The 13,187-nt window shown below is 40.2% G+C and overlaps 1 protein-coding gene across 11 annotated transcripts in view; it reads right to left on the reverse strand.

The window, feature by feature from the left end:
* The window catches only part of CEP128 (centrosomal protein 128), a 344,130-nt gene that overhangs the window by 232,775 nt on the left and 98,168 nt on the right, over window positions 1-13,187 (reverse strand). For all 11 annotated transcript variants that reach the window (XR_004968369.1, XM_036314524.1, XM_036314495.1 and 8 more), the window contains one exon: window positions 7,450-7,601. Coding sequence is in view for 10 of the 11 variants with exons in the window: in XM_036314524.1 (XP_036170417.1) it covers window positions 7,450-7,601 (152 nt within the window). In the remaining variant the exon portion in view is untranslated. The remainder of the gene's footprint in view (window positions 1-7,449; window positions 7,602-13,187) is intronic.

The raw sequence follows: 13,187 nt of genomic DNA on the forward strand, positions 1-13,187 counted from the left end.
GATGAGACGCTATGGGAACTTACTCCTACTTATAGCAATTAGCCTACGGTTAAACTGATTTCATTATACTAGTATGTTGTTTCACTTAAAGTCACAGAACCTATTGACACCATTAAGTGATGTGCACTTACTATATTTTCCATCTTTTTGATTCTCTGTGATTCACAGTGGATATTTTCTTCTAACCAATACACTATTTCTCCCAGAGAGCAAGACTTCCAGAATGGCAGTGTAAGGAGCTTAAAAGACCCTATTCCCAAAAAAATGACCATTCAACTGGTAAAAATCATTTAAATAATAAAAATCATTTAATGCATCTGGAAATTATCCTAAGGGCACAGAACAAATGGAGAAACATTTACTTAAAAAAAAATCTATTAAATCTTGGTGAGAATGAGAGTCTGTGGCATCTGAGCTGCAACCCGTTCCCATAGCTCCTTCCCCAGTGCAGTGTGACTGAAACTACTCCAGCCAGGTATAGCCAAGAAGACAGGCTTACTCTATGCCAACCCCTAGTCTGAGCTACAGATTCACCCTCAGAGCAGTAGAGCCCCTGGTCAGTGTTGCAGAAGCTCTATTTCAAACAAGCAGAGCCAAAGGACTGAGGTTCCCTTCCTTCAACAGGCCCCATTTGTAGGCACAGTAGGTCTACAGAAGGTTCCATAAGAGAAAGGGCAAGTTGAAAAGGTCAGAGACCACCTTCCGCACCAGCACCACATTTGAAGAGCTGTAGTGTCCTCCAGTGGGAAGCAGGCTACAGTCCCTGAACTCCACTCCACTGCAGTGATGCAGAGGCTCTGGTGAGAAAGAGAAATGGTCTTAAAAACTGAGAAGAACTGACTTTCTTTGTAACAGAGCATTAGGAAATTCATGCCTAAGGCTGATATAAAAAACAATGGAGATCTTGGGGGTGAACATAATTTCCATAGTACTAGTAGCAACCAGTGAAATGACATATCAGCTATAATTTTAATAGAGAAAATCAAGGGAAAAGACAGCTAAGAAGAACCCTCTTGGGATCAGAGCATGCCCCCAAAGACTGATAACAACCTACACCAGAAAAAAAAACACACCCAAGTCTAACTGAATCAGACTGTCAAAAATAAAAATAAAAAAGAACAATAAGCTAGCAATTAGCAGGGAAGCTAAAAACTAGATATCAACAGACTCAGACTAGCCAGAGGTTTAATTGGGAAATCAGGAAACTAGACAGAGAGAATCCAGCTAAACCCACAATCATCCCTGGTAGCCTGAAAGACTGCCCATATATCAAAGCACAGTATTCCATTGTGTAGATCAGAGGTCCTCAAACTTTTTAAACAGGGGGCCAGTTCACTGTCCCTCAGACATTCCACACATGCGCACTGCGGGCCCGGGACGAGTCGGCTGCTAAGCAGGACAGGCAGCGGAGGCAAAAACACCCGGCGGGCCAGATAAATGTTTTCGGCGGGCCACATGTGGCCCGCGGGCCGTAGTTTGAGGACGCCTGGTAGATGTACCACAGGTTTTTTAATGCAGGGACAGAGAAGCATATCGATCAGACCGTCAAACTTCAGACTGATAAACCTAGGGGAGGGTGGGAGTAAAGGGGAGAGATCAACCAAAGGACTTGTATGCATGTCTATAAGCCTAACCAATGGACACAGGCACTGGGGGGGTCGGGGGAGGGGGGGGTGAGGGCATGAGTGGGAGGTTGTGGGGGCAATGGGGAGATAAGGACACATATGTAATATCTTAATCAAAAAAAAAAAAAAAAAGACTGCACATACCCAAGGCTGCATCCTCTGAGAAGTGACTGCACACTATAGGAGAAAATAGGTTTCACTGAACTACCCCAGACAATTCACTAAACAAATTAAACAAAAAAAACAACAGGCCCCAGAAATGGGGTGTGAATCAGTGTCCAGACATAATACACTATATTGTATTAACAAGAAGACCTCTTCTCCACTAGATTTGACAAATTTAGCCTGTCTATAAAGTTTTGCTGCCAATATTTATTTTCTTTATAATCTAATCTGATTAAAAATTATTTAGTACTCAGATAATACCTTATTTTACAACATGCACCTAGATAAGGAAGAAATCTATACTAATAAAAGGTTAATATGCTAATTAGACTGGATAGACTGGACATCTTCCAGACAAAGCCACGGTGGCAGGGGCCGATGCAGAGGCAGTTAGGGGTGATTAGGCCTGCAGGGGAGAGCGTTTAGGGCTGATCAGGCCAGCAAGGCAGAGTGGTTAGGGATGTTCAGGCAGGCAGGCAAAGGTGGTTAGGGGCGATCAGGCAGGCAGGCAGAAGCAGTTAGGGGAGGTCAGGCAGGCAGGCAAGTGAGCGGTTAGGAGCCAGTGGTCCCGGATTGTGAGAGGGTACAGGCCAGGCTGAGAGAGCCCCCTACTTCTGTGCACGAATTTTGTGCACTGGGCCTCTAGTTATTAAGATAAAAAGAAGTACAACAGTGATCCCGTTGAAATTAGCTAGTTATTAATAATAGAAAAGGAGCAAAGGGAAGGCCAGACATTATAGGCAAGTTACCTGCAAATCACTGGGAAAGGGGACTGGACAAAGGGAAGATAGATGCATACCCAGTAAAGTTGGGGTGATAGGCAATCATACCAGGGGAAGAGGCTGTTGGCCAGAATGGGCATGGCCACTGCAAGCCCTTAAAGATGTGGGATACTTAACCCCTAAACAAAGAAATTTTTGCTCTCAGGAGACAAGTTTTCTCAAGGAAACTTGTCTCCTGGCCTGTGGGGTTCTTTTGCTACTACTTCTCTGCATTTGCCCATGTGGCCCACAGCCATAGGGACCCCACCCACAACGGACTAATAGACTGTAACTACCCTGATGCTGAATTGGACCCTGCTCCAACATTGAAAGGAAACTCTGGACATTGGCTTTGTTTCTACCTTTACTGAAACTCCAGCTACAATTCTCCTATGACTGGACTAAGGAAAATGGGATTTTAGAAACCGAGGGAAGCAATTCCATAGAAATAAAGCTTTCTACCATATCTCATCCTCCCATGGGAGTCTCTGGAAATGATTATTCCAGGGGCACCCCAAGAACCTCACTTCCAACGCAGTGGAAATAGGAAATAGGAAATTGAGACGGTAATTAAAATGACTAAGACCATAGGCCTTTCTGAAGGGTTTCAAAGTAGTATTGAAGGGGGCATTATTGCATAGTAAAGTAGACAGCTTTATATAAGAAATGCAAGAATCAAAAAAGTTTAACCGCCCTAACTGGTTTGGCTCAATGGATAGAGCGTCGGCCTTCAGACTGAAGGGTCCCGGGTTCAATTCCAGTCAAGGACATTTACCTTGGTTGGGGGCACATCCCCAGTAGGGGGTGTGCAGGAGGCAGCTGATCGATGTTTCTCTCTCATCAATGTTTCTAACTCTCTGTCCCTCTCCCTTCCTCTCTGTAAAAAATCAATAAAATATATATATTTTTAAAAAAGAGTTTAACCTAAAAACATGGTAAAAGGACCCTTCCTTCAGTTCCTACTGTACTAATCATTTTTAAAAAGTTACTATCGAGCCCGGCTAGCTCAGTCGGTAGAGCATGAGACTCTTAAAAAGTTACTATCGATTAGCATTTGTTCTCCACTACCCTTTCTCTTCTTAAAAGTAAATGTTGGCATTAAGTCCCAAGTTTATGCTAATGTATCATCATGTCAGTTGTCACTCAATTATCACTTTCAACAATTAATCTAAATTATGTACAGCACTTTGTTTTTTTCTTTCTTTGAAGTTCATTGAATTTAAAAGTCAAATTTTTTTCCAAGAAGAATAAATTGATGGGAGATGGAGGCTGAGATTAAATCAGGGGGAATCATTGATCAAGGATGCTTGAAATTCTTATGAATACAAATAGCCTATCAAGGTTAATGAGGTTCAATTCAAGTTTAGAAAGGGGGGAAAAATGCACTCAGTATTTTCTACGTACATACAGATTTAAAATCTTAGGTACAATTTGAAAGGTAAATTATGCAAACTCAAACACAGCTTTCATTTGGGTTTTTTACAAGCTATTTTCACTGTTTTTCCCCCAGTGTAAAATAACTGCTTAAAATATATATTCTGGATCAACAAAAACTAATGCAATTAGTGAGAAAGAGCAAAGGTCCTCTTGAATACTGACAACTCTTCCAGAAATTATGTGCTTTTAAGGAATGACTGGACAACAATGTTAGCTTTAAAATATAACCATAAAAAATGCTCTTTAGTATTTTATTTCAGTCAACGATCATTCATTCAGTGCCCAATATGGGTAAGACACTAAAGGAGAGCACAAAGGGATTCAGAGGCAAGACCTGGTCCTTAACCCACACTCATCAATGATCTGAAAAGAGATGTCTTTAATTCATAAGTGGCTCCCAGAATGCCACTAGTTTGAATTGTAACATCAATGCATACTGGTAAATGGCCAGGAGCAAAATCTCTGCACAGCAACGTATCAAAAGAAAATGTAAACAGAAGATTGAGCATCAGAGTGAAAGCAGAGAAGATTGTTAGAAAGGCCAAAAAAAAAAGTCAGTTCAACACATTCCAGAAATGACGAAAGAATCTGGTGAAGTAAACATGATTTCTGCTTACAAGAACTGTAAACAGAGATGGAGGGTGGGGAAGCTTTACCATAGGCATGAACAAACAGTCCTTTAGACATCATTTTTCTCTGATTCTGTGTTCATCAAGCAATTTTTTGGTTACTAATTCAGCTTTCCAAAACCCAGGTATAAAAAATTGAGAGACTAGTGCTCTGCATAGGAGAATAGTAATTAAATATCAGTAGAGGCCTCCAGCAGGGTACATCAATGAACTGGCACTCATATATTGCTCTCTTGTGAGTTTTACTGTTAATATGAACCAGACTCCCAGATCACATTAATTCTAGGGCACAGAAAACTCAAGTTTCCAGATGTGAGGATGAGGCCTTCATGCACAATGTCCACTAAGGTAAGGAAGGACATCAGAGTTTAATCTGTCTTCATACCAGGGAAGCTTTCTTCTGCAGCCCCATTTCTCCTTTATTTCAACCCATTTTTAAATCTTAAAGAAATATCCCAGATGACTTTAATACAGTGTGAGAAAGATGCCATAAGAACACCAGAGATGTGGGCAAAGGATGGTTCAGGAGGAAGGCTTGTAATTGATATAAGCCAAGAATGCTTCAGAAAGAATAAGGTTTAGGTTTGCACAAAAGAAGGACATTAGAGAAGCAGTGGATAACTGGAACGAAGAAAAAACAGATGGGATTAGGGAAGTTTAAGAAAAAAATGAGTTGACAAAACTGTGTTTGAGTTTCTGTAGGAGTGGTGTTAGAAAGCCAAGTAAAGGATAAAGACAATGATCAAACAAACTAAAAGGCATGTAACTATATAAATGTTCTTGAGCCTGACCAATAATCTCATTCTGTGCATCTTATTTATATTTGGCCCTTAAAAAACAACTAAAGATTAATTTACATGTTTTATAGAATGTATAAGACAATACCCCATATAACCTAAAACTTTCTAAAAATAAAGCAGAGATTACCAGTAAATGCTTTTGAATTAAATTTCAATAAAATTCCCAAATGTTGGGAGTTAAATTGATCCATGATTTATCTCTCACAAAGTCTACACTAGATTTCACTAGTAGCTTGGGAATAAAGATATTCAATGGGCTTCCACAAGGTATGAAATACAAACAAGTCATAATCGTAAGTGTCACTAAATCTGAAACAACTGATGTAATTTAATTATTTCATTTTTGAAAAATAAGAAAAAAAATAAAACTGGTTAATAGTTATTTCTTCCAAGATGAACGATGTCTTTTTATTACTACCTTTTCAATGGCAACTGGGGAAAAACTCTTTTATCATCCAAAAGGATTTTGAATTAGACTTGAGACAAATTCAAAGAATTTTCTGCATCAATTTTAGAAAGTCACCTGCATAGGGAAAAGGAAATCTGCTGGGTTTTTGTTCACTGCTATGTCACTAGCATTTAGAATAGTACCTAGCACATAATAGACAGTCATTAAGTATTTGATTTGTGAGTAATGTTCAACCTCTCTTTCCAATTGTTTTTCATATTCAAAGATCTTTTTTCAATTTATTCCATTAGTGGTAAATGAAACACACACATACAATGGAAAGGAAGGAAAGAAGAAAGGGGAGGGAGGAGGGATGGAAGGAGGAGAGACCAACATGTGGTCATAAACAGCTTAGCAATGAGATTTTCTACCTTTGATCTGCATTAGTATAGTTTTTTAAAAACACTTAATTTTGGCAAAATAATCATATTTTAGCACTTTTGTCAGCAGGATCAAAGGCTACAATAATATCCATGAAACAAACTTTAAAAGCCCTACAATTACAAATGCTCTGAGAATATTTCTGATAAGAAATTATTAAACATGTAGAGGGCTTTGTAAAGAGTATGTCAATATTTCATTATCTTTACAATTTGAATCTTGAACCAAATCTAAAATACATTTTCTATTGACTCAATGACAAGATGAAAGAGAAACTAGACTAGAGTCACATTAAATATTTCCTTTGGATGATATAAAGTCTGATCCTTTTAACAGCAATTTTCTAACTTTTATTATAATTTAGGAACTCTTCAAATGTGGCAACTTATAACAAGTAAAACACAGCTTCACTAATAAAACCACACAGAGGACTGATACAGATCTACTAGTACTTCCAAGTGTGTCATCCATGTTTGACCTAATTTGCATAATGATAATTGAAATTAAGCCATTTTCTTTAAATGAAGTTCTTTCCTTTGATTTTTAATATTTTCTGATAATTTCCCCATCTGTGCCAGAAAAAAGGTGAGCAGGAAATAGTAGCTGCCTACTTACACTTCACTCATGATTACATCATTCACAATTATTATACAATCCTGAATTAATACAGACATCACAACTCTCCCTCATGTAGAACAGCTAGAGATTTGAAAGCCTGGATGGTTTCAAAGATGAAATGTCAGTAATACCTTTCTGCTGTGCCTTCTGCCATTTTCACCCCCAAAATAAATGATACTTCACTGTTCCTTCAGAGAAGAATGGTCCCTTCCATCTGTAGGAAGAGCTCGATTGATACTAGAACAAAAATATTTTCAAGTTTAATAGATTCCTGTCTGTGAGATCCAAATGAAAAAGAAATGAATCCATAGAAATTTCTATATAACTTTACATTATCTATACCCAAACTAGCATTCATAAAATATCACAATCTATAATAATAATATGCTAATTAAACTAGACGTCCTTCCTGATGAAGCCGGGGCTGCGAGGGAAGCCTGGGTGCCGGCAGCCAGAGGAAGGAAGGCCTACTCTTACATGAATTTCGTGCATTGGGCCTCTAGGCGTCATATAAAATATGCATTAAGCAATTCTGTGAAACAAAACTGAAGTCCTTTGAATATGGCTTAAAACCAGCAAAGTCACCTCTACTTGTGCTGCCAAATGTGCTTTCTCCTGGTCTTTCCGCTCCATGCACCGCTTCGCTTCTTCCAGCTCAGAGGCCATGGCACTGAAGCTCAGCTGGACTCTTAGCTCCGACATCTGCTTCTCCAGATTCTCTTTTTCTCGCTCAACACCTTCAAAGAAAAAACGTAAAGCTTGATGGCTGTTCTTTATTCTTAGAAGAATGTACTTTCAAATGGTACAAAGCCTTGATGTTTTAATATTCCAGCTAACATAATCTACTTATTTAACACTGTCACTCAACAGACTTCATGGTTTGTCAGTCTATTGTTTCAAGTCTCACTCAGTTTTCTACAATATTATTCCACTTTAATACTAAAACTTAAAACATTATCTGCTTTCCAGTACAATTTATTTCAGGAAAATCCTAAACCTTTCTTTTCCTTTCATTTTCCTTACATCCCCACATTACCTTCAAAGTCTAACAAAAATTCTGAAAGAATTTTCAACTTAGCTACTTCCAACTGAAGTTACTGAAGTTCACACAACAAAATACTTTTCTTGCAACATAAACACATGATGCTGTTGACTCTCTGATTGTGCATGACCACTCATTTACTAATTCTGGGGACTACTACGTGAAATTATCTCACTGAACAATAAAAGTGACTTAGTATTTAGCTCAACATGAGACACTTGGTCTATGATGCAGAGCACACTTTAATACCATCATCTTCAGAGGTAAATAACGCAAAGACCCTTTTTCAATGAGCCTGCAGTACAAGAATAGAATCAAGACATAAAGAACTTCCTTGAATCTAAGATGTCAAAAATTGGAACATATACATTTAAACCTACTTTTTTTCCAATAGTTTCCTTTCCAGAAAAGGAAATATGGAAAGAAATACTACCAAATCAAATTTCTAGATCATTTATAAGACACATTCAAATTTTAGAAATATCAAAATGTTTCAAACAGAAATAGAAAAGTGTTTAAAATGTCCAATGTCCTTTGGATGGAAGGTACAGAGGCATTTTAATAGCATGATAAGAACACTGACAAATACTATATAGATATTCCTGTATAGCATAATGGTTATTATACAGAAGTAGTCCAAAGAACAGAGTGATTAACTCTATCTTAGTGAAAACCTGAAGTAGGAAGAATTGGGAACTAAGTTGGATTTAAATAACAGATACTAAATTCCACCAGGCAAAGGAGATGCAGTTGGGGTGATATTTCAGGGAAAGAAAACAGCATAAAGCACTGAGATACAAAATTATATTTAATATTCAGATAAATGCACATACAGTAGCTTTATGTAGCAGACACATATGAGGGAGGGGAAGAGGGTCAGTAGGGAGTTACGGCATTGCTAGAAAGCTTAGAATTTATCCTATAGATCAGGAATTAGCAAACATTTTCTGTAAAAGGTCAGATAGTAAATATTTTAGCCATGACCTCTGGCACAACTATTCAGCTGTACCTCTGTATTGCAAAAATAACCTACACAGTGCATAAATGATTGGGAGCAACTGTATTCCAATGAAGTTTATTTACAAAATCTGGATTTGGCCCATGGGCCATACTTGACTCACCCCTGTTAGGTCTACAACCTAAAAATATACATATTTGCTTAAGTGTAAATGTATTTATTCATTTTACAACTATATGTATTCATTAATTTTATAAATGCTTTATCTCATTAATATCTACACTAATAAAATCCTAGGTGGCTCTTGCGCCCTCGCATCATCACAAGAGGGTCTCCCCCATGTTGTCACAAGATGGCCGCCCCCACATCATCACAAGATGGCTGCCACAAGATGGCTGGCAGGGGAGGGCAGTTGGGGGCAACCAGGCCTGCAGGGAGGGCAGTTGGGGGCAACTGGGACAGCAGGGGAGCAGTTAGGCATCAATCAGGCTGGCAGGGGAGCAGTTAGGGGGTGATCAGGCTGGCAGGCAGAAGCGGTTAGGGGCAATAGGGCAGGCAGGCAGGTGAGTGGTTAGGAACCAGCAGTCCTGGATTGTGAGAGGTATGTCCAACTGCTGTTTTAGGCCCGATCCCGCAGTCAGACATCCCCTGAGGGGTCCCAGATTGGAGAGGGTACAGGCTAGGCTGAGGGTCAACCCACCCCTCCTGTGCACAAATTTCATGCACCAAGCCTCTATATGTATATATGTGTACACATATAACATCTATATCTCCTAATATATAGCTATTAATATATATGTTTTATAATATACTAGAGGCCCGATGCACAAAAATTTGTGCACTTGGCGGGGGGGGGGTACCTCAGCCGGCCTGTGCCCTCTCCAGTCTGGGAACCCTTGGGAGATAATGACCTGCTGGCTTAGGCCTGCTCCCGGGTGGCAGAGGGCAGGCCCAATACCTAGGTGCAGCCCCTGGTCGGGCTCAGAGCAGGGCTGATTGGGGAGTTGGGGCACCGCCCCCTGTCACACACAGAGCAGGGTGGATCAGGGGGTTGGGGCGCCGCACCCTGTCACACTCAGGGCAGGGCCAATTGAGAGGTTATGGCTCTACCCCGTCACACACAGAGCAGGGCCTGTGAGGGGCGGTTGGGGCGCCGCCCTCTATCACCCACAGAGCAGGGCCAATCAGGGGGTTGGGGCACCACCACTGTCACACACAGAGCAGGGCCCATGGGGGGGGTTGGGGCACCGCACCCTGTCACACACAGAGCAGGGCCGATCAGGGGGTGGGGCGCCGCAACCTGTCACACAGAGCCGCAGGGCGATCAGGGGGTTGGGGAGCTCCCCCTTATCAGGCACAGAGCAGGGCTGATCAGGGGATTGGGGCGCCTTCCCCTGTCATGAACAGAGCAGGGCCGATAGGGAGGTTGTGGCCCCGCCCCCTGTCACACACAGAGCCGCAGGGCGATCAGGAGGTTTAGGCGCTGCCCCCTGTCACGCTGATCCCAGTGCCGGTAGGCCTCGCGGCTCTGCTGATCCTGGTGCTGGGAGGCATAGTACCCTTTTATTATATAGGATATAGGCTTGGTGCATGGGTGGGGGCCGGCTGGTTTGCCCTGAAGGGTGTCCTGGATTAGGGTGGGGGTCCCCACTGGAGTGTCTGGCCAGCCTGGGTGAGGGGCTCATGGCTGTTTGCAGCTGGTCACACACCCTTCAGGGTGGGGGTCCCCACTGGGGTGCCTGGCCAGTCTGGGTGAGGGGCTGAGGGCTGTTTTCAGCCTGGCGGGTGACTGAAGCTCCCAACCGCTCCTTTTTTTCTTTTTTCTTTTTTTATTCTGGGCCAGCTTTAGCTCTGAGGCTTGGCTCCAGCTCTGAGGCCTCCGCTGCTGAAAGCAGGTATCTGGTTTGTTTGGGTTCTATAATCGAAACACTGTTTCAGCTCCAGCTCTGAGATCCCGGCTGGCTGAAAGCAGGTTTCTGGGGTTTGTTTAGCTTCTATATTTGTAACAATGTTTCAAACTGCAAGCTCAGAGGCCGGCAGCGTCAGGCGGGGAACGTTGGAGTCCTCTGTCACTGAAGCAAACAAGCCTCATGTTCGCTTCAAGCTGCCTGGTTGCCAGCCGCCATCTTGCCTGGCAGTTAATTTGCATATCGCCCTGATTAGCCAATGGGAAGGGTAGCGGATGTACGGCTAATTACCATGTTTCTCTTTTATTAGATAGGATAATAATATGTACATGAACAATAATATTAGTATGTGTATATGTTATATAAAATATGGAGATAATACATATGAATACATATATAAACACATATAGGTATATGCATATTTTATGGAGTATACATATTGGTGTGTAGACATATAATATTTTGGTATGTTTCATAATATAGATACATATAAAATAGTAGCATGGCTACTATTAGATATATACACATACCTACATATATAATGAAACATTAACCAAATTAAAATACTTAAAACCAAAGGTATAAAACATAAATAATGTCACAAACACTCCTCCCACATCCAGAGGATTTTTCATACACTTCATTTTAAACAGTGATGGGTTAGTAAAGGATAGCAGTTAAGAGCTCAAGTTTGGAAAGAAAGATTTGGGTCTGCTACATCCCACAAATGTGACCTTAGGCAAGATACTCGGTTACTTTGTTCCTCAGTGGTTTGGTTTTGTTTTTTTTTAATAATTAAAAGGGAAACAAAAATAGTACTTTTCTTGTAGAGTAGTTGTGAGAACTAAAGGAGACAATGTAAAATGAGTAGTATAATGCCTTGTATGTAGTTAGAACTGAATAAATTATAGTGAGAGGTTTTAATCAAGAGAATAAATTGAATGGTTTGTGTGTTAGAAGGGTACCTGTGGCAGCAGTAAAGAAGACAGATTACAGAGGAACTAGAATAAGACAAGTAAAGAGGGTAATTTAGATGAGATGAAGCATGCCTCCACTGGGGAAGTGGGAATGAAAAAGAGCGTAGGGAACATTTAAGAGATATCAGGATCTATAAATAGACAGGATATCAGGACAAATTAGATGAAGGGAAGAAGGAATAATTTTGAATTTTCTTTGTATTTTAGGCTTGGATATCTGGATAAAGGAGAATGCCATCAATTGAGATAGGAAACAAAACAGATTTTGAGGAAAAAAATGAATTCAGATTTAAATCTGTTGACTGAGCAACTATGGAAGAGCACATAGATATGTCCAGTGAGCAACCTCCTTGGGAGGGCTGAAGGGTAGGAGAGGGAGTAGAGCGGGATGTAGCGATCATTTATAGGTGATAGTAAAGCAGAAGACTAAATAAGAGAAGTAGTAAGTGAGAAAAGCCATAAGTAGGATTCTAGACATCACCAGCATTTAAAGGACAAACTGTCAACAAAGGGGAAAGATTTGAATGGAAGGAATGAAAACAAGGCAGGAAAGAATAGGAGCTCTGAAGTCAGTGGAAGAGTTCCAAACAGGAAGAGCAAATAAACAGGGGTCAAGAAAGGTAAGTAATGGCAAGAGTCCTTGAATTTGACTGTGGAGAACATTAGTAAACTAAGCAGTCAATTTTAGAAGAAAGGAGGAAAGCCTTTTGTAGTGGGCAGAGGAACACACAGCAGCCAAAGTGTGACAATGAGTGTCATTTCTTATGTACAATTTTTAAAAAATAATACAAATATTTTATAAAGAAGAAAACTGTAGAATTGTTAAAAGAAGGTAAAGAAGGTCATTATCACATTAATAATAAAACTTTTAAATTTTTAAACCCTGGTAAATAGTTCAGAAAAGAGATTCTTCTAGTTCTTAAAGATTTACACCAAAAATAACTAGGTATTATGAGGAAATAAAAATTACAACAAATGTACCATAGAGTCTCTTTTTCTAAAAAAAAAAAAAAAATGAGAGTTCCTATATGCATCATTATGAAAATCTGGTGAATAATCTAATATTAAAATAAACTCAAAAACAAAGTTTAATATATTTGACATTATATATACATAATAAATATATAGAAACATCATATAAAGCTTAGGCAAACTTAATGGCATGAAAACATATTAAGATATACAGCCCTGGCTGGTGTAGTTCAGTTGGGTGGAGAGTCATCCAGTATACCAAAAGGTCTCGGGTGCAATGCCCAGTCAGGGCACATACCCACATTGCAGGTTCAATCCCTGGTTGGGGCACACACAGGAGGCAACGGATCAATGTTTCTCTTCTCACATCAATCTCTCTCTCTCTCTCTCTCTCTCTCTCTCTCTCTCTCTCTCTCTCCCCCTCCCTACCTCCTTCTCTCCTTCTCTCTCTCTAAAATAAAAACATA

Source organism: Myotis myotis, unplaced genomic scaffold (assembly GCF_014108235.1).
Source record: "Myotis myotis isolate mMyoMyo1 unplaced genomic scaffold, mMyoMyo1.p scaffold_m19_p_1, whole genome shotgun sequence".
Classification (NCBI taxonomy): domain Eukaryota; kingdom Metazoa; phylum Chordata; class Mammalia; order Chiroptera; family Vespertilionidae; genus Myotis; species Myotis myotis.